The sequence below is a fragment of the Oncorhynchus tshawytscha genome, linkage group LG02 (assembly GCF_018296145.1).
Source record: "Oncorhynchus tshawytscha isolate Ot180627B linkage group LG02, Otsh_v2.0, whole genome shotgun sequence".
Taxonomy (NCBI): domain Eukaryota; kingdom Metazoa; phylum Chordata; class Actinopteri; order Salmoniformes; family Salmonidae; genus Oncorhynchus; species Oncorhynchus tshawytscha.
This window is the reverse complement of record NC_056430.1, coordinates 23,951,590-23,970,628: the sequence shown is the minus strand read 5'-3', so window position 1 is coordinate 23,970,628 and position 19,039 is coordinate 23,951,590. Positions and strand designations below refer to the sequence as shown.

The 19,039-nt window shown below is 44.5% G+C and overlaps 1 protein-coding gene across 8 annotated transcripts in view; it reads right to left on the bottom strand.

The window, feature by feature from the left end:
- LOC112219149 (membrane-associated guanylate kinase, WW and PDZ domain-containing protein 1) overlaps positions 1 to 19,039 on the bottom strand; it is a 175,104-nt gene that overhangs the window by 14,708 nt on the left and 141,357 nt on the right. For 6 of the 8 annotated variants that reach the window (XM_042295521.1, XM_024380359.2, XM_042295517.1 and 3 more), the window contains 5 exons: positions 15,182 to 15,213; positions 13,838 to 14,075; positions 11,541 to 11,632; positions 6,897 to 7,089; positions 1,873 to 2,187 (listed from right to left, as the gene is read on the bottom strand). In XM_042295521.1, coding sequence (XP_042151455.1) covers positions 1,873 to 2,187; positions 6,897 to 7,089; positions 11,541 to 11,632; positions 13,838 to 14,075; positions 15,182 to 15,213 — 870 coding nt within the window. The remainder of the gene's footprint in view (positions 1 to 1,872; positions 2,188 to 6,896; positions 7,090 to 11,540; positions 11,633 to 13,837; positions 14,076 to 15,181; positions 15,214 to 19,039) is intronic. The other 2 variants (XM_024380368.2, XM_024380364.2) reach the window with 2 other exon arrangements.

Genomic DNA, 19,039 nt, shown 5'->3' with positions numbered 1-19,039 from the left:
TGGTCGTCTAACGAGTGATGTAAGCAATATTTACAGTTTCTGTTTTTTTGGAGTTACAACAATTTACCCATAAGTAATATGAGTGATTAATTGCAACTTGTCACAAGAACATGGATTTTAGTGCATTTGCCGTTTATAAGGTGATCGTTTAAAAGAATACAAGTAATATGATTACTATTTTGGCATGTTTCATATGGGGGTCGCCAAAACGGAAAGAGAAACACAACACTTATTTGTCAATCACTCATATTGATATCACGTTGAAACCAAAAAAATTAGAGAGGGGAGTCAAGCTACACATCCTGTCTATAATAAACACAGAATCTGAGAATAATATGTATATCACTGGTTAGAGGACAATTTGTAGAAGACAGCAAGCTACATTTTGGATTGTTGCATTTTGTTTCAAAGTTGGTCACTTTTTATTTTGTTAAATCACTCATCGATATAAATTTGAAATCAATAGAGCCCGTATGGTGTATACACCATTTAAACTAACACTATTCAAAGGCCCCACTGAATCTGAGAATACTTTTTATATCACTGGTTAGAAGAGAATTTGCTGAAGACAGTCATCTAAATTCTAGAATGTCAGATGGAAGTTTTGTGAGGCTGTCAAAATGGGGAAAGAAACAAATCAGATGCTTTGTTATTTAACTTCAACGAATCACAACCCACCATATAGCAACAGTGACAAGGGTTGGCTGTTATTTGAGTGATAGTTTGACTCTCAAACCATGCACAGGTGTAGTTGTGAGGCCAGCAACTTTTATACAGAGAGCTGAATTTTCCCTGCCATTTGAGTTTGAAAATGATAGTAGAAAACTGCCAGAGCATATGACAAAATCAATGGTACAAAACAAATTATATTGATCTGTTTAAAGCCATCGTTTTCATCTCATTGCGATTATTATTAACGTTTATACTAACATCACTAATCTGAGGTAAAAAAAGATGTGCAATTCCCCTCCATTCGAGGTGGTCAAAACGTGAGGTTGTGCAATGTAGTAACACATACTGTCCACACACAGGAAATCAGAGCAATGTAGTAACACATACTGTCCACATACAGGAAATCAGAGCAATGTAGTAACACATACTGTCCACATACAGGAAATCAGAGCAATGTAGTAACTCATACTGTCCACAAACAGGAAATCAGAGCAATGTAGTAACTCATACTGTCCACAAACAGGAAATCAGAGCAATGTAGTAACTCATACTGTCCACAAACAGGAAATCAGAGCAATGTAGTAACTCATACTGTCCACAAACAGGAAATCAGTGCAATGTAAAATAATCGAATATGTAAACATAAATCAACATTTAAATTTGGGCTTACATTTTATACATATACTTCTCGATAGTTTAACCATTTACAATAATAAAAAAGATCTTTAAGCGGGCGCTCTAGAAAGAACTCTCCCTGCCTACTTATTATAACCTGTCAAGCCATAGTATTGATTTTATTCTACTCATTGTTATTTCAGACCACATCTGAATTATACAACATGCTTTCACTTGTGATCAATTATGAAAGACAGTATAAATATTACAGCTCTTTGGGCTGGGTTACAGTGTCTCTGCTTGACAGAATGAAAGAAAATAGAAGAGGATCACCACTCACTACAAAATAAAATAATGAGGATGAAAGCTATTCACCAAGTAAGTGCCAGAAATATACACTATTCAGAAACTCATTTGCATAGAAGGGACAGTACCCAATGGTCAAACAGCGATTAGTTACTAAGAAAAATATGTTCTACTGTATATTGAGAGAAAGGTTGAGTGTGTGTGTGTGTGTATATAGAGCATGCCTGTGTGTTACCTATATTTAAGTATAGTAAGGTAGAGATTACATGGGGGTCTTACCAAAGGTGGTGCCAGACTCAGGTCGGGAAACGGAGGAGACGATGACGAATCCAAAGCCCTCGTTCTCCCCGCGGTGGATCTCCACGTCGTAGGGCTGCAGGGCGGTGTTGACCACAGCACTCCCTGAGCCTCCGCCGCCCCCGCTGCCGATGCCGCTGGTGGAGCCACTGCCAGAGCCGCTGCCAGAGCTGACCGTGTTGAGGGAGTTCTGACTGCCCTGGGGGGTCCGCTTCCCCTCAGTCAAGGAGGGGGCCTGGGTGCTGCTGTGGTGTGACGAGGCTGGGGACGGGGGCACCTCGCCCTCCCCTTTAGACACTGTGTAAGAAGAGGAGAAAAAAAGATATTAACGCTGTCAGACTACAAGAAGCTAACTATTACCAACACTTCACAGCAACAGCACACAGCTCATAACACCAAATGAAACACAAAATGAAAGGTTTTCCTAATCAACATGGATAACGCTGCTCCTCTCTACCCACTAAGGATCACACCGATAGAAGGAAGAAAGAGCAGCATGCTCCCAGTTGACCAACGGTCACGCTTTGATCTATTTCCCCCCAAAACATCTATAGATATGGCTTCCGGATTGCATCACAACAGAAGGTTCCCATCTTATTTCCTGGCATTGAAGCAGTGCTTCATACTGGGCATCGCTCCTCTGACAGACCATTGTGCCCTCTGTCTGGGCACTCTCATCAGTGGCTGGTAGACAGGCTAGTGTGTGGAGGGCACGGGGAAAGGTTGGAATCCTCTTCATCACATTTATGAACCTTTATTCATCCTACTAAAGGGCAAGCTGGGAGCGATGAGCGCCTCTGACAAACATTTCTCCCACACACCCATGGACTGTTGAAGAGCAGCGGGGATGAACCTCCAAATATCAGCCCTGTCCTCAGGCCCTTCACTGCTCTGATGAAGATAAATGGAGCCAGGAGCAGTGAAAGGCCTAAATGTTACAGCACAGACTGCTGTTGATGGTACTACTGCACAGACTGCTGTTATTGGTACTACTGCACAGACTGCTGCTGATCATTTGATGTACACAACATGCCTAACACTTAGAAGATGCAAAATATTTTTTACTGTGAAACAAACAAGAAATAAAACTAAAAAACAGAAAACTTGAACGTGCATAACTATTCACCCCCCCCAAAGTCAATACTCTGTAGAGCCACCTTTTGCAGCACTTACAGATACAAGTCTCTTGGGGTATGTCTCTATAAGCTTGGCACATCTAACCACTGTGATTTTTACCCATTCTTCAAGGCAAAACTGCTCCAGCTGGTGTACAGCAGTCTTCAAGTCATACCACAGATTCTCAATTGGATTAAGGTCTGGGCTTTGACTAGGCCATTCCAAGACATTTAAATGTTTCCCCATAAACCACTCGAGTGTTGCTTTAGCAGTATGCGTAGGGTCATTGTCCTGCTGGAAGGTGAACCTCCGTCCTAGTCTCAAATCTCTGAAAGATTGAAACAGGTTTGCCTCAAGAATGTCCCTGTATTTAGCGCCATCCATCATTCCTTCAATTCTGACAATGCTGCCACCACCATGCTTCACTGTGGGGATGTTGTTCTCGGGGTGATGAGAGTTGTTGGGTTTGTGCCAGACATAGTGTTTTCCTTGATGGCCAAAAAGCTCAATTTTAGTCTCATCTGACCAGAGTACCTTCTTCCATATGTTTGGGGAGTCTCCCACATGCTTTTTGGCGAACACCAAACATGTTTTCTTATTTTTTTCTATAAGCAATGGCTTTTTTCTGTTCACTATTCCATAAAGCCCAGCTCTGTGGAGTGTACGGCTTAAAGTGGTTCTATGGACAGATACTCCAATCTCCGCTGTGGAGCTTTGCAGCTCCTTCAGAGTTATCTTTGGTCTCTTTGTTGCCTCTGATTAATGCCCTCCTTGCTGGGCAGTGAGTTTTGGTGGGCCTCTCTTGGCAGGTTTGTTGTGGTGCCATATTCTTTAAATGTTTTAATAATGCATTTAATGGTGCTCTGTGGGATGTTCAAAGTTTCTGATTTTTTTTAGAACCCAACCCCGATCTGTACTTCTCCACAACTTTGTCCCTGACCTGTTTGGAGAGCTCCTTGGTCTTCATGGTGCCGCTAGTTTGGTGGTACCCCATTGCTTAGTGGTGTTGCGGACTCTGGGGCCTTTCAGAACGGGTGCATGTATACTGAGATCATGTGACAGATCACGTGACACATAAATAAAGTCCACCTGTGTGCAATCTAACTAATTATGTGACTTTTGAAGGTAATTGGTTGCACCAGATCTTAGTACTCCTGTCTTATCTGGTGTCCTGTGTGAATTTAAGTATGCTCTCTCTAATTCTCTCTTTCAGCACCTGGCCGTGCTGCTGCTCCAGTATCAACTGTTCTGCCTGCGGCTATGGAACCCTGACCTGTTCACTGGACGTGTTACCTGTCCCAGACCTGCTGTTTTCAACTCTCTAGAGACAGCAGGAGCGGTAGAGACACTCTTAATGATCGGCTATGAAAAGCCAACTGACATTTACTCCTGAGGTGCTGACTTGTTGCACCCTCGACAACTACTGTGACTATTGTTATTTGACGATGCTGGTCATCTATGAACATTTGAACATCTTGGCCATGTTCTGTTATAATCTCCACCCGGCACAGCCAGAAGAGAACTGGCCAACCCTCATAGCCTGGTTCCTCTCTAGGTTTCTTCCTAGGTTCCAGCCTTTCTATGGAGTTTTTCCTAGCCACCATGCTTCTACACCTGCATTGCTTGCTGTTTGGGGTTTTAGGCTGGGTTTCTGTACAGCATTTTGAGATATCAGCTGATGTAAGAGGGGCTATATGAATTGACTTGATTTTGATTTGATTTAGGGGCTTCATAGCAAAGGGTCTTTTCCGTTTTTTAAATGTATTTTCTAAATATGTTTTTTTTTCTTCATTTCACTTCAGCAATTTGGACTATTTTGTGTATGTCCATTACATGAAATCATATACAATCTGTTTAAATGACAGGTTGTAATGCAAAAAAAATAGGAAAAATGCCAAGGGGGATGAATACTTTTGCAAGGTACTACTGGACAGACTGCTGGTGATGATGATACTACTGGACAGGCTGCTGCTGCTGATGATACTACTGGACAGACTGCTGCTGATGATACTACTGGACAGACTGCTGCTGATGGTACTACTGGACAGACTGCTGCTGATGATACTACTGGACAGACTGCTGCTGATGGTACTACTGGACAGACTGCTGCTGATGATCCTACTGGACAGACTGCTGCTGATGATCCTACTGGACAGACTGCTGCTGATGATCCTACTGGACAGACTGCGGCTGATGGTACTACTGGACAGGCTACTGTTGATGGTACTACTGGACATCCTGCTGCTGATGGTACTACTCCACAGACTGCTACTGATGATACAGTACTGCTGCACAGACTGCTAATGATGGTACAGTACTACTGCACATACGGCTGCTGATGGTACTACTGGGCAGACTGCGGCTGATGATACTACTGGACAGGCTGCTGCTGATGGTACCACTGGACAGGCTGCTGATGATACTACTGCACAGACGGCCGTTGATGGTACTACTGCACAGACTGCCGCTGATGGTACTACTGGACAGACTACCGTTGATGGTACTACTGCACAGACTGCCGCTGATGGTACAGTACTGCTGCACAGACTGCTGCTGATGGTACAGTACTACTGCACATACTGCTGTTGATGGTACTACTGGACAGGATGCTGCTGATGGTACCACTGCAGACTGCTGATGGTATTACTGCACAGACTGCCGCTGATGGTACTACTGGACAGACTGCTGTTGATGGTATTACTGGACAGGTTGATGTTGATGGTACTACTGGACAGACTGCTGTTGATGATACTACTGGACAGACTGCTGTTGATGATACTACTGGACAGACTGCTGCTGATGATACTACTGGACAGACTGCTGCTGATGGTACTACTGTGTAGACTGCTGCTGATGATACTACTGGACAGACTGCTGTTGATGGTACTACTGGACAGACTGCTGCTGATGTTACTACTGTGTAGACTGCTGCTGATGAAAGTACTGGACAGACTGCTGTTGATGGTCCTACTGGACAGACTGCTGTTGATGATACTACTGGACAGACTGCTGTTGATGATACTACTGGACAGACTGCTGTTGATGATACTACTGGACAGACTGCTGTTGATGATACTACTGGACAGACTGCTGTTGATGATACTACTGGACAGACTGCTGTTGATGATACTACTGGACAGACTGCTGTTGATGATACTACTGGACAGACTGCTGTTGATGATACTACTGGACAGACTGCTGTTGATGATACTACTGGACAGACTGCTGTTGATGATACTACTGGACCGACTGCTGCTGATGATACTACTGGACAGACTGCTGTTGATGATACTACTGGACAGACTGCTGTTGATGGTACTACTGGATAGACTGCTGCTTATCATCTGCTTGTGCTATACTTGTAATGGGATCATTCTGAGAAAGATTATTGTATTATGTTCTACCTAGGATAAGATTATTATTATTAAGCATTGTGCGCAGAACACAGAATTACTAGCAAAATTACTGCCAGAAACAGTAGCAAATTAAGCTGAGCCAACACCAACAAGTTCAAACAGGTGCCATTAATACAGGTAACGAGTGGAGGACAGAGGAGCATCTTAAAGAAGAAGTTACAGGTCTGTGAGAGCCAGAAATCTTGCTTGTTTGTAGGTGACCAAATACTTATTTTCCACCATAATTTGCAAATGAATTCATTAAAAATCCTACAATGTGATTTTCTGGATTTTTCTTCTTCTCATTATGTCTGTCATAGTTGAAGTGTACCTATGATGGAAATTACAGGCCTCTCTCATCTTTTTAAGTGGGAGAACTTGCACAATTGGTGTCTGACTAAATACTTTTTTGCCCCACTGTAGCTGTTCTTTGAAGGTGTTCATTGCAAATGACACTGGAAAACATAGTGTCCATGTCTAACTAGCTGTGTTTACCTCCGTAGCCAGTCTTGCGTCGCACAGTGAGGTTGACGTGACCCTGCTTGGCGGCCTGCTGCATCAGCTGTACCACCAGCTGGTGAGACTTGCCCATCACTGCCGTGCCGTCCACACAGATGAGCTCATCCCCTGAACGCAGGCGTCCATCCTCATCCGCCGCCCCATACTTCACTATGTGCCCTATGTAGATCTGTAGAGAGAAGAAGATGGGAGGGTAGGGGAGAAAAGGAGAGAAAATAAGAGAAAAGGCGAGTACAGAAGAGGGGGATGATAGGAGAGGTTGTTGGTCAATCAACAGTAGATGGTAAAAGAACATCAAGGTGAGATATTGACAGGTAAGATTATTTTTTTCCAGCAACACTAACATAACTCAGACTACTCCTGGCCCAGCTAGAAAGCTAGCTAGTTAGTCTTCCTCCTCTTTCTCCGCTTGGCTGTGATGGGGTCAACTTGGGGTCATGATAGGGGCTGCACCAAATGTTTGATGTATTATAATAATTGATTATGCTTATGTTGTATTAATAGAAGGGGAAGGGCTATAAGACCCCTCCCCCACTACATTTATAGGGTCCTAGACTACAGATTAACAATATATATATATATATCATTATAAGGTTTAATATTGTTCCACTATTATTTTCTAGTCTTTGCCTCTTATAAAGAAACGGTCTGAGAGATGTGTGTTATTGCAGTCAAAACAGGGGTCTGTGAGAAAGCGCATCAAGGCTAAAAGAGATTCATAGACACAGAACCCTGCAGGGGAGTGAAAGAGACTAGTCTGATATACCACTATAAAGCAACTTGTGGAGTGGAAAATTACTGCTGAGCACTTAGAAAACACTGGAACTATTGTATCTCTCTTGCAAGTTTGTAAAACTGTGTATGCATTGGCTTGGTCTCGTGACTAGAAGGTAGTGACGTACGCAGTTACATCACCAGGGGTTGACTGCAAGCATATTAAAAGCACCTTGGACATTCCCTATTTTGCAGAACTCAGGAGAGACATCGGTTGTATGTTTGCTGTTTGATCTTTGACTTCTGTCTACAGCTGTATTTTTATTAAAACTGTAATGATTTATTACATTTGTGCACATTTGGAGTGTTCTGTATTTTTCAAGTAAGTAACGGAGCCCAGAAAAGTGGAACCAACAGCTGCACAACCGGTCTAAATCTCGTGTGTCATTATTTTCGTTCTCCAAAAGAGGTAAAGACCAGCTTACGAGAACCAACAACTTGGCCTCTAAAAGAAAAGAAAATTGGTCTGAGATATATTTTTCTCTCTGATTGAGGCTGCAGCAAAGAGATGAAAAACAGAGGAGCTAAGACCACCACCACTACCACACTCAGACTAACACTGTTGCTGAAGATGATTCAGCTGGCTCCAACAGAGGAGCAAAGACCACCGCCACACACAGACCAACACTGCTGCTGAAGTTGATTCAGCTGGCTCCAACAGAGGAGCAAAGACCACCGCCACACACAGACCAACACTGCTGCTGAAGTTGATTCAGCTGGCTCCAACAGAGGAGCAAAGACCACCGCCACACACAGACCAACACTGCTGCTGAAGCTGATTCAGCTGGCTCCAACAGAGGAGCTAAGACCACCACCACACACAGACCAACACTGCTGCTGAAGTTGATTCAGCTGGCTCCAACAGAGGAGCAAAGACCACCGCCACACACAGACCAACACTGCTGCTGAAGTTGATTCAGCTGGCTCCAACAGAGGAGCTAAGACCACCGCCACACACAGACCAACACTGCTGCTGAAGTTGATTCAGCTGGCTTCAACAGAAGAGTTTATAACCATCAAATTGGAATGTAAAATATGGCATTCAATGATGGTAAATATATATAAAAAAACATGATAAATGTATGTGCTAATAAACGGAGTACTCGCATAATAAGTGTTCAATCCAAGATTAATAACATACTTAAAATAAAACCTATACACACAGTTGAAGTCGGAAGTTTACTTACACCTAAGCAAAACATTTAAATTCAGTATTTCGCAATTCTTGACATTGAATCCCTGTTAAAATATCCTGTCTTAGGTCAGTTAGGATCACCACTTTATTTTAAGAATGTGAAATGTCAGAATTAATAGTAGAGAGAATGATTTGTTTCAGCCTTTATTTCTTTCATCACATTCCCAGTGGGTCAGAAGTTTACATATACTCAATTAGAATTTGGTAGCATTGCCTTTAAATTATTTAACTTGGGTCAAACATTTTGGGTCGTCTTCCACAAGCTTCCCAGAATAAGTTGGGTGAATTCTGTCCCATTCCTCCTGACAGGGCTGGTGTAACTGAGTCAGGTTTGTAGGCCTCCTTGCTCGCACATGCTTTTTCAGTTCTGCCCACACATTTTCTATAGGGTTGAGGTCAGGGATTTGTGATGGCCACTCCAATACCTTGACTTTGTTGTCCTTAAGCCATTTTGCCACAACTTTGGAAGTATGATTGGGGTCATTAACAATTTGGAAGACTCATTTGCGACCAAGCTTTAACTTCCTGACTGATGTCTTGAGATGTTGCTTCAATATATCCATATCATTTTCATTCCTCATGAGGCCATCTATTTTGTGAAGTGCACCAGTCCCTCCTGCAGCATAGCACCCCCACAACATGATGCTGTCACCCCCGTGCTTCACGGTTGGGATGGTGTTCTTCGGTTAGCAAGCCTCCCCCTTCTCCCTCAAAACATTACAATGGTCATTATGGCCAAACAGTAATATTTTTGTTTCATCAGACATTTCTCCAAAAAGTACGATCTCTGTCCTCATGTGCAGTTGCAAACCGTAGTCTGACTTTCTTATCCTCTCTAGGGTAGGGGGCAGCATTTGGAATTTTGGATGAAAAGCATGCCCAAATTAAACAGCCTGCTACTCGGGCCCAGAAGATATGATATGCATATAACTGGTAGATGTGGATAGAAAACACTCTAAAGTTTCTAAAACTGTTGAAATAATATAATAATAATATAACAGAACTGATTTAGCAGGCGAAAACCTGAGACAAATCCATTCAGGAAGTAGTATATATTTTTTTGGTTTTGTAGTTTTCTATTCAATGCCATTACAGTATCCATTGACTTGGGACTCCAGTTCCTATGCCTTCCACTAGATGTCAACAGTCTTTAGAAATCAATTCAGGCTTGTATTCTTATAAATAAGGGAGTAAGACCAGTCTAAACGAATGGACCCTAATGTGACGCAGAGTTTTTTCAGGCGCATGTGCATTTCTTGTTTACCTTTTATATTGACAACGTTATTGTCCGGTTGAAATATTATAGATAATTTAGGCAAAAAAACAATCTAACGATTGAATATAAACATCGTTTGACATGTTTCTATGAACTTTACGGATACAATTTTGATTTTTTTGTCTGATTGTTTTGACTGAGTTTCTGCCTATGGATTACTGAAGAAAACACACTAACAAAACTGAGGTTTTTGGATATAAAGAGACTTCATCGAACAAAAGGAACATTTATTGAGTAAATTAATATCTTTTGATTGACACCATATGAAGATCATCAAAGGGATTCATTTTATCTCTATTTCTGAGTTTTGTAACGCTTCTGCTTGGCTGGTTACTGTTTGTAATAATTTGTCAACTGGGCTATGTTCTGGGCTAGGTATGTTCTGGGCTAGGTATGCTTCTGCCGAAAAGCATTTTTTAAATATGACACTGTGGTTGGTTTTACAAGAAGTTAATCTTTAAACCTATGTAAAATATGTTTTGTTTTCAGAATTTTTATAATGAGCATTTCTGTAATTGATTTTGGCGCTCTGCAACCTCACTGGATGTTGGCCAGATGGGACGCTAGAGTCCCACATACCCTAGAGAGGTTAAGGCGGTTTTGGAGCAGTGGCTTCCTTGCTGAGCAGCCTTTCAGGTTATGTTGATATAGAACTCGTTTTACTGTGGATATAGATATTTTTGTACCTGTTTCCTTCAGCATCTTCACAGGGTCCTTTGCTGTTGTTCTGGGATTGATTTGCAGTTTTTGCACCAAAGTACATTCATCTCCAGGAGACAGAACGCGTCTCCTTCCTGAGCGGTATGACGGCTGCGTGGTCCCATGGTGTTTGTACTTGCGTACTATTGTTTGTACAGATGAACGTGGTACCTTCAGGTGTTTGGAAATTGCTCCAAGGATGAACCAATTTTTTTTCTGATGTCTGATTTATTTTGATTTTCCCATGATGTTAAGCAAAGAGGCACTGAGTTTGAAGGTAGGCCTTGAAATACATCCACAGGTACACCTCAAATGATGTCAACTAGCCTATCAGAAGAAGCTTCTAAGGCCATGACATTTTCTGGAATTTTCTAAGCTGTGTAAAGGCACAGTCAACTTAGTGTATGTAAACTTCTGACCCACTGGAATTGTGATACAGTGAATTATAAGTGAAATAATCTGTCTGTAAACAATTGTTTGAAAAACGACTTGTGTCACACACAAAGTAGATGTCCTAACAGACTTGCCAAAACCATAGTTTGTTAACAAGAAATTTGTAGAGTGGTTGAAAAACAAGTTTTAACGACTCCAACCTAAGTGTATGTAAACTTCCGACTTCAACTGTAGATGTATACTGAGCAGTGATGTTGGTGTATGGTTGAATCCTCCAACTCACCGGTTCTCCTGGCTCGTTCCCTCCCAGGATCCTGAACCCGTAGCCCGTGTCCTTTCTCCACAGGAAAATGTCCTGCTCCTGGAAGTCAGGCACTGCAACCAGAGAACCATCCATCAGCATTGATCACTACATCCTGGATCATTAGACCAGAACCCACACAGTGTAATCCCTCCCCCTGTTCCTCTCAGAGAAGAGTGGAGGCAGAGAGCTGGAGGAGATGGAGGGGGGAGCTGAAGATATCAAGACCTGAGCACATAGCTAATGAGCACACAGCACACCAGCGGCTTGTGAATCAGGTCAGTGGTCCATGCCTCTCTCAGCCTCTTACTGTAGCCTCTACACCACTGCCTCATTCTCTATATCTAGCTAATACTGAGTAAAAACATTACCCTGCGGAATGTGTAAATATCTAAAAACATTCTATCAAAAGAAAATAGATATATTTCAAGATTACTCCCAAAATAATTTTAAACACCATTCAAAGCAAGAGTGGAGATGGCCAAGAGAACCTGCTTTATCAAAGTTTCATAATTAGTATTTCTTTGAGCTCTACCCTTTCAGATGTCTTTGAAGACAAATTCCTTCTTTACTTTGTCTCGTCAACCTAGGTAGGTAGCTAGGTGACAGGGAACTGGACTGGGAGCAAACCTCACCAGTCTCTCTATAGCAGTGCTGCTCCTCAGGCTCAGACAGGAACCCCTGGCTGGCTGGAGGAGATCTGAGCAGGAGGAAAGGGAGTGCCTGGTACTGTCAGAGGCACCATGCTGCTATGTAGTGGTGCACTGCAGCGACTGACAGCTTATTGTTCATGTAGCACTCGAGGTGGGCAGACCACCTGAGAACAGGGTTCAAGCAACAGCCTGGAGCTGTGTGCGTGTCTGTGTATGTGTCTGTGTATGTGTGTGTGTGTCTGTGTATGTCTGTGTGTGTGTCCATGCGTTCAGCCCTCCAAGGGATACCCCGTGTTACGGTACAGACCCCAACAGCTAAAGCCACTAAGAGCCAGCAGGGGGAGGGAGGAGGGAAAGAGACCAGCTTGGCTGCAATCTTTTCCTGAGTCAACAGACGAGCTCACAGTCTTAAGCTAGCTAGCTCTCTTCCTACCCACTGGGACTCTGAGTAGGGCTGAGATGGGCAGGTCAGAGGCTAACTGTCTCAATCTTCTTGTTCATAAGGGCAGGCACTGGGCAGCTTAACAGGCCAATACAGCAGCTCAACTTCAAAACAACTGTATGGAAACAGATCCATACTAAAGGTTAGTCATTCTACCCTCAGACTGACCATGGTGAACAAGCAGATTAACTTTAGATCAGGAAGAGGAGATGGCGAGGGGGGGGGCAAATACTCTATCCAGAGCAGTGTATTTACACCTGGTAATACAACTCTGTCTCTCTATACTGCCTACAAATCTCCCCGTGTGCTTAATAAAGCTGATCTTTTGTTCCTTGTTCCTTTAGAATTCTACACCCATCCTCTCTCACCAGAGGATGGAGCCAACTCTGGCAGTACCGATACCCAGCTCCTCTCCCTTTAAGGCCTCTAAATAATGAAAGACCTTGATGAAAGCAGGAGCACCAGAGAAATGATTAGGCGTGGAAACCTCTGGACCCTGGAAGCCTCCACTCCTCGGAGGGCGACTGACAGGGGCTGAGTAATATTCTGGTTAATTGAGGAGGTTGGCACCCGTTAGCCTCACCAGATTACCAGGAAATATGAGAGCCACTGTCCTCTACCACCAATGCCAATTCTATGCACATTTGTCTGGAGCTGTGTTCTAAAGAGCACTGTAGCATGGAAGCATGATAATGTAGTGGCTATAGGGAGTGTAATTGAGCCGAGGTGCCAAGGAGGCAGCATGGACAGAGAGAATGTGTCAGTGTGTAGGAAGACTTCTCTCTTCAGTGTTCCAGGGAGAGAAACACACTCTATAGTCAAGGTTTAGTAGATCAGGAGAGTTGTTAGCACCAACTCTCCTTAGACTGTTGTTATTTCTCTCACTACCATGTTTCTACCCAACTGACACAATGCTCTGCAAACAGTCCACATCCCTAACCCACCAAGTTACCGCCCACTTTAGATTAAAACACCGAATGACAATCGGAAACTTTCAGACAATATGTTTTGGGGCAATGAGTATGTTGAGTTTAGGGGACTGATGCTTCTCAAAGGTTAAATGACTTCTGTGCATGCAGGTTATCTCCCGTCACCAGCCCTAGATTGCAGTACCAACCCAACAGGACAGGGGGAGCCCCCAAGCAAACACCCCATGCACCCTCGCACCAAAAATAAATACTTACGCCTACTTTCATACATGCTCCTGGACTGGGCCCAGATCTTGAAGGGGTCTGGTTTCCTGTGAATGGTCCCGTCTGCCTGGGGGTCCTGGGGAGGCAGGCCGGGCAGGGGCTGGGAAGGGGGTGGGGGGGCGGTACTCTTGCTGAGAGGGGGGGCCAGGGACGTGTGCACAGGGGAGTCAGTGTGGGTACTCCGGTGGCTGGACACAGAACTGTTCTGACTGTCCTTCCTCGCTAACTGCTGTATGAGGGAGAGTGTTAGAGGGGGAGGAGGAGGAGGAGGGCGATAGGGACAGAAAGGTAGAGAGGGAAAAGGAGGATGGTCAGAAAGAGAGATATTGAGTAAGAAGGAGAGGGATAGAAGGAGTAGGAAAGAGTGGTGAAGAGAAAGGGAAATCATTAACAACATATTACGAAGTGAGACAAAATACCACTTTAATCAAGGCCAACACATCTCTAACAATACTGAAAGCATAATCAAGCAGATTTGTTCATGAGATGTATTTCTGAGAAAGCGAAAAATTCACTGTAGTTTCACAGAGAAATAAAGTCACACTCCTAACAGAAAGAAAACAGAGCTTGGCTGACAAAGTACATAGTGTATTCCTTTTGTTCAACACAGAGCTGAATATATTAATAGCAAGCCCTATTGCCCGATGCATGAGGAGACATTCAGAGCACATGGCAGTGAGGAGGGTGTTTCAATGAAGGGAGAATACATCTAGGAGGGGAGAACACAACATGCAGCACACATTACTCTACCATACAACACAGAGAGAGCACACAGGCAGGTTCCTCCCAAGAGATACAGGGAGAGGGTAACACAGACTGACAGTGGTCTCTAGTCATCACATGATTTCTCCATACTCTAATGGGGCACAGAAATACTAAGAAGAGCTGGGCCATTCTCAAACATCAACCCTACACAAGCTTGGAACATTTCTCCAATCATGGTAGGCCAAAGATTAAACAATATTTGTATTTAATTTGTGTCAATTCGGCAGGTCTAAAATGTCTACTAGAATCGCCCTGCTCTATATTTCCCTCAGTGCTCCAAGGCTGGCCTAAAGCACTAGTCTATTTCCCTAGAGTGCATTAAGCCAAGAGAACGAGAACATGGTGTAGAGAATGAAAACAAATCCAGGAGCAGCCTTGCTTAGCCTACCAATGGATCAACATTATGAAGCATCAAAGCTCCCATCAGGACCAAAACACAGTGAGAGTCCTGACAGAGAAAATCCCTCACCAACCAACATTAGCACTCCACACAGGAGAGTGGAGAGGGACGGATGGAGGAGAATGGAAGGGAAGGGTGGACGAGGAGGTATAGATGATGTCGGTACTCACCAGCCTTGGACTCTTCTTTGCAGGTACCACCCCTGGGAAGCAATATCCAGTTCGAGATGGAGAGAGAAAAGTGAAAGAAAAAATGATTAACGACACAAAAATATTTCACCTTCCCCGCAGGTTAAAAAGAAGAAAAAAACAGAGTTGAGAAGATGGGGAACTCCAAACAGGGACTCCATTGGTGCAGCAGCGCTAGCCCGCTCGTCTATGCCCAAGTTATCTTCTCCCTCTCTTTCTCTGCCTCGCTCCCTCACATCCACGCTCCCACGCGCTGTGTTAAAAGGGGCAGCACGATCTATCTGCATTAGCAGGCAGCTGACTGCTGCAGCAGAAGAGGGGACAACCCCAAGGGCTAACCAAGTGCTCCGCTCACTAGAACCTGCCTAACCCACTGGCAGAGAGAAAGAAAGTGTGTGTCTTTATGTGTGTGTGTGTGTGAGAGATAGACAGACAAATGAGTAGAAAGAGAGTGAGAGGCAGCTCTGAGCTAACTCCACGGTCATACCCATGGAGAAGGAGTCCAAGATACTGAACATTAAATTATAGGCAACCGTCAGTTCCCCTCTTACTGAGACCATCTTCCTGAGTCCGTTCAGTACGCCGCTCTGCTGATGAAGGCTCCAGCATCTAGTTACAGTCACACAGCTCTCTCTCTATGCTGTGCATCACTCCACCTCCTGCGATCTTGATTCCCCCCCCTCCTCACCATCCATCCCCTTCCCCTCCACCCACACGCTAGTAAACATGCGTGCACACACACAAACACACACATGCGCACACACTCCGCTCTTTCTATTCCTCTTTCATCAATCTGGGTCAGGCTCTGACAGGCAGGGCCAGCATAAATGATATGCTCATATATTAATAGACACCAACACTGGCAGGAATACAATCAGGAATACCAATATCAACATGAACACAAACAGAGAGTACTGGGAGACTAAAATGGAAACAAGCCTAGATCCTTGGATCCCCCTTGTGCACATGGTGAAAAATAACTGCACAATGTCACAGCAACAAGGTGTAGGTGTGTGTGTGTACATGTGCATAATGGTATTCAGCAGAATAAAGATGACAGTGAGTAAAATAACATGTTTTCAGTGACTAAGAGCCAGGATTAGATTGGAGGGAGCATGTAACTCTGATCCTGACAGTATTGTGTGTCAATCCTTTAAGAATATCTGGGAGATTGGGGTGGAGTAGGCAGTTCCTTATGGCTCTTATCCCCTCAACATCTGCATTCAACAGCCACTGAAATGTGGTCCACAGTCCAGCCACCTCTACAGCATGTTCCCCGATATCTCCTCTCCCATCACTAATCATCAAAACAAATCCCGCTCTCCTCTTATCCCTTACCTGCTCCCCTCCACTATACCCCTCTTCTGCCAGCGTATCACAGTCACCCCCGACTCCAATCCCTGAACCCAGGAGTCAGACAGAGACAGGTTAAGGGTGTCTTGTCGATGCAGCGTACAGGATAATCCCCCTCCATCTTCTTAAATACACACAGGGGGACACGCATGGCTGGTTCTCACACTGATGGACTGAGCAGGAGAGAGGAAACACTGTTTATCATAAGGATTTAGGTTAATGATCATCTGAAAACAGCATAATGCCACTTCAGTTGAAGCCCTCTGCCCTCATGAAGGTTGTAGTGGTCACTATATTTATACCCCCACAGAGAGAGGCTGCTCAGTTCAGTCAGAGGACGCTGGACACAGCAGCTGCTAAACAGAGACCATCACTGAGGAGATAATTATGTCCAGAGGGGTGGTGGGGTACACTGGACCCACGTCCATGCCCCCCTCCTCCATCTGGACTCAGAGGGATGGATTCCGACAGCCCAGCACGTCGACAGCAACAGGCGCACAGGGGACTGACAGACGGTCTCTTGGCAACGGTTGCCTCAGAAGGCCAGCCCAGGCTGTTCCATTATGTACAGTGGAGACTGAGCCACATGCCATTCATGTACAAACAGGCTGTCACAGACGTGACTGCAATTACCAATGCAGGGATTTATTTACTCAGCAGCACCAATGTATAGGAGATGGGATTGAAAGTGACATAGGTGCCACCCCAGTCTTGTGACATGGCAAAGGTGACCAGGAAAAGGTGCAGATGTCAGCAACCTGGTGTTTAATCACACATCCAGAGCAAATAAAAAGCATCCTGTGCTGCAGTAATACAATGTTTCCATGTTTTGTCTGTCAGAGGCTTATGCAGTAGCTTACGATGCTGAGCAGAAATGACAATGTTGTGCTTTTGTCAGTCATGTCCCTCCTGGCATTAAGAGAGAATAGGATGAGGGGTAATCCCCCCCCCCACCCCACCCACACACACACCACCCACCTGTAGAAGAGCCCCACTGCAGAGTGCTGCAAAGTATTGTCATTGAAACAAAGAAAGGCAAGATGGCTGAGATTTATGACTCAGGCATGAGGGTGTGAAGAGACAGGGAGGATGGGGAGAAGGTGGGGGACTCACCTTGTCCTTGTTATGCCAGTATCTCTGACTCGCCCACAAACAAAGCCAGGCGCTCAAAAGCGCAATGCGTTGCCAAGCTGCTGGCATGCTATTCCTTGATCATTGCATTTCTGTAGAATTTCTCTGCAATGCTGTACGTTATCAGCGCCAAACGTGAAGTCAGCAAGTTTTTATGCAAAGCGTGCAAAAAGGTGCAGCATCCAGCCCTTACATTAAATCAATTCCTTTTGTCTGTGTGACCCCATCGTTGCCATTTATTTCAGGTTGGGTGTGTTTGTGTCTTGTCAGAAGACACTGATCTGTTTTACTGTGACAGGAGCAGCGTTTACTAAGCCTGCGCTCCACTCTAAGCAGCAGAACATCTACAGCTGGGTGGAGATAAGAGATGTCTCCTTCCTAGCAGCACTCTGACTGCTCTTCTACAACGGCCCAATGCTGAGAAGAAACAACCATCTTACACTCTGCTCTGCTCTGTCGGAGAGGAACAGTCCGTCACTCTCCACGGCACAGTGAGAAGACACAGAGGAAAGAGTATTGGCTAGAATATTAGCCTTGTCAGACATTGGCTTATAGACCTTCGAACCCTCTTAATGAGACACAAAACATCCCACAAACAGAGACAAAGTAAAAACAGCATCTGCAGATCTGCAGGTGTGGACTACATAGGTCATTTCGCTTCAGCCCACTAGCATGAAGCAACAGCATAGTAGTGGATATCTGGGTAATCAGGGTTTTTCTTCTCTGGGATTTGGTTGGCGGATCGCCAAAACCTTTCGGTGCATACACCGCCACCTACTGTACTGGTGTGAGGCCATTAACGGCCTACCTACAGTACATTCAATTCTGAGAGGACAGAACACTATCCCCTCAACACCCCCTGCAGCTGATCTGCAGTAAATCCTCGCAATCCCAAGTACTTCTCTGCCGCTGCCTCCACAATTTTCAAACCATTTCTGTAGTACCATTTCTGCAGTACAACTGACAACCATGGCTATAAATGCTAAAAAGCCCACCTTACTGAAGCACATATTCTTCCCATATCCATCTGTTGATCTCCACCTACTCACAGGAATCCTCTCAGGATGCCTCACCCTGTACCCATCATCCTCTACCATTCTCTTCACTGCTACACTTTCTGTACAACTCTAACCCTGGCGACCTCAATCTGCCTTTCTCTCCCCGGACACCTCCGATATCCAGGCCCATGAGAACCCCCACATCTAACACACACAACTTGCTCCACCGATACCACACACTCCTTCATCTCATTCCATCATCTCATGCCTTCCTGCACACTTCTCACATCTAGGCATCTCTCTCCTACACACTGCTGCAACATGGTAATCAGGGTTTTTTCTGGATCACAATGCGGCT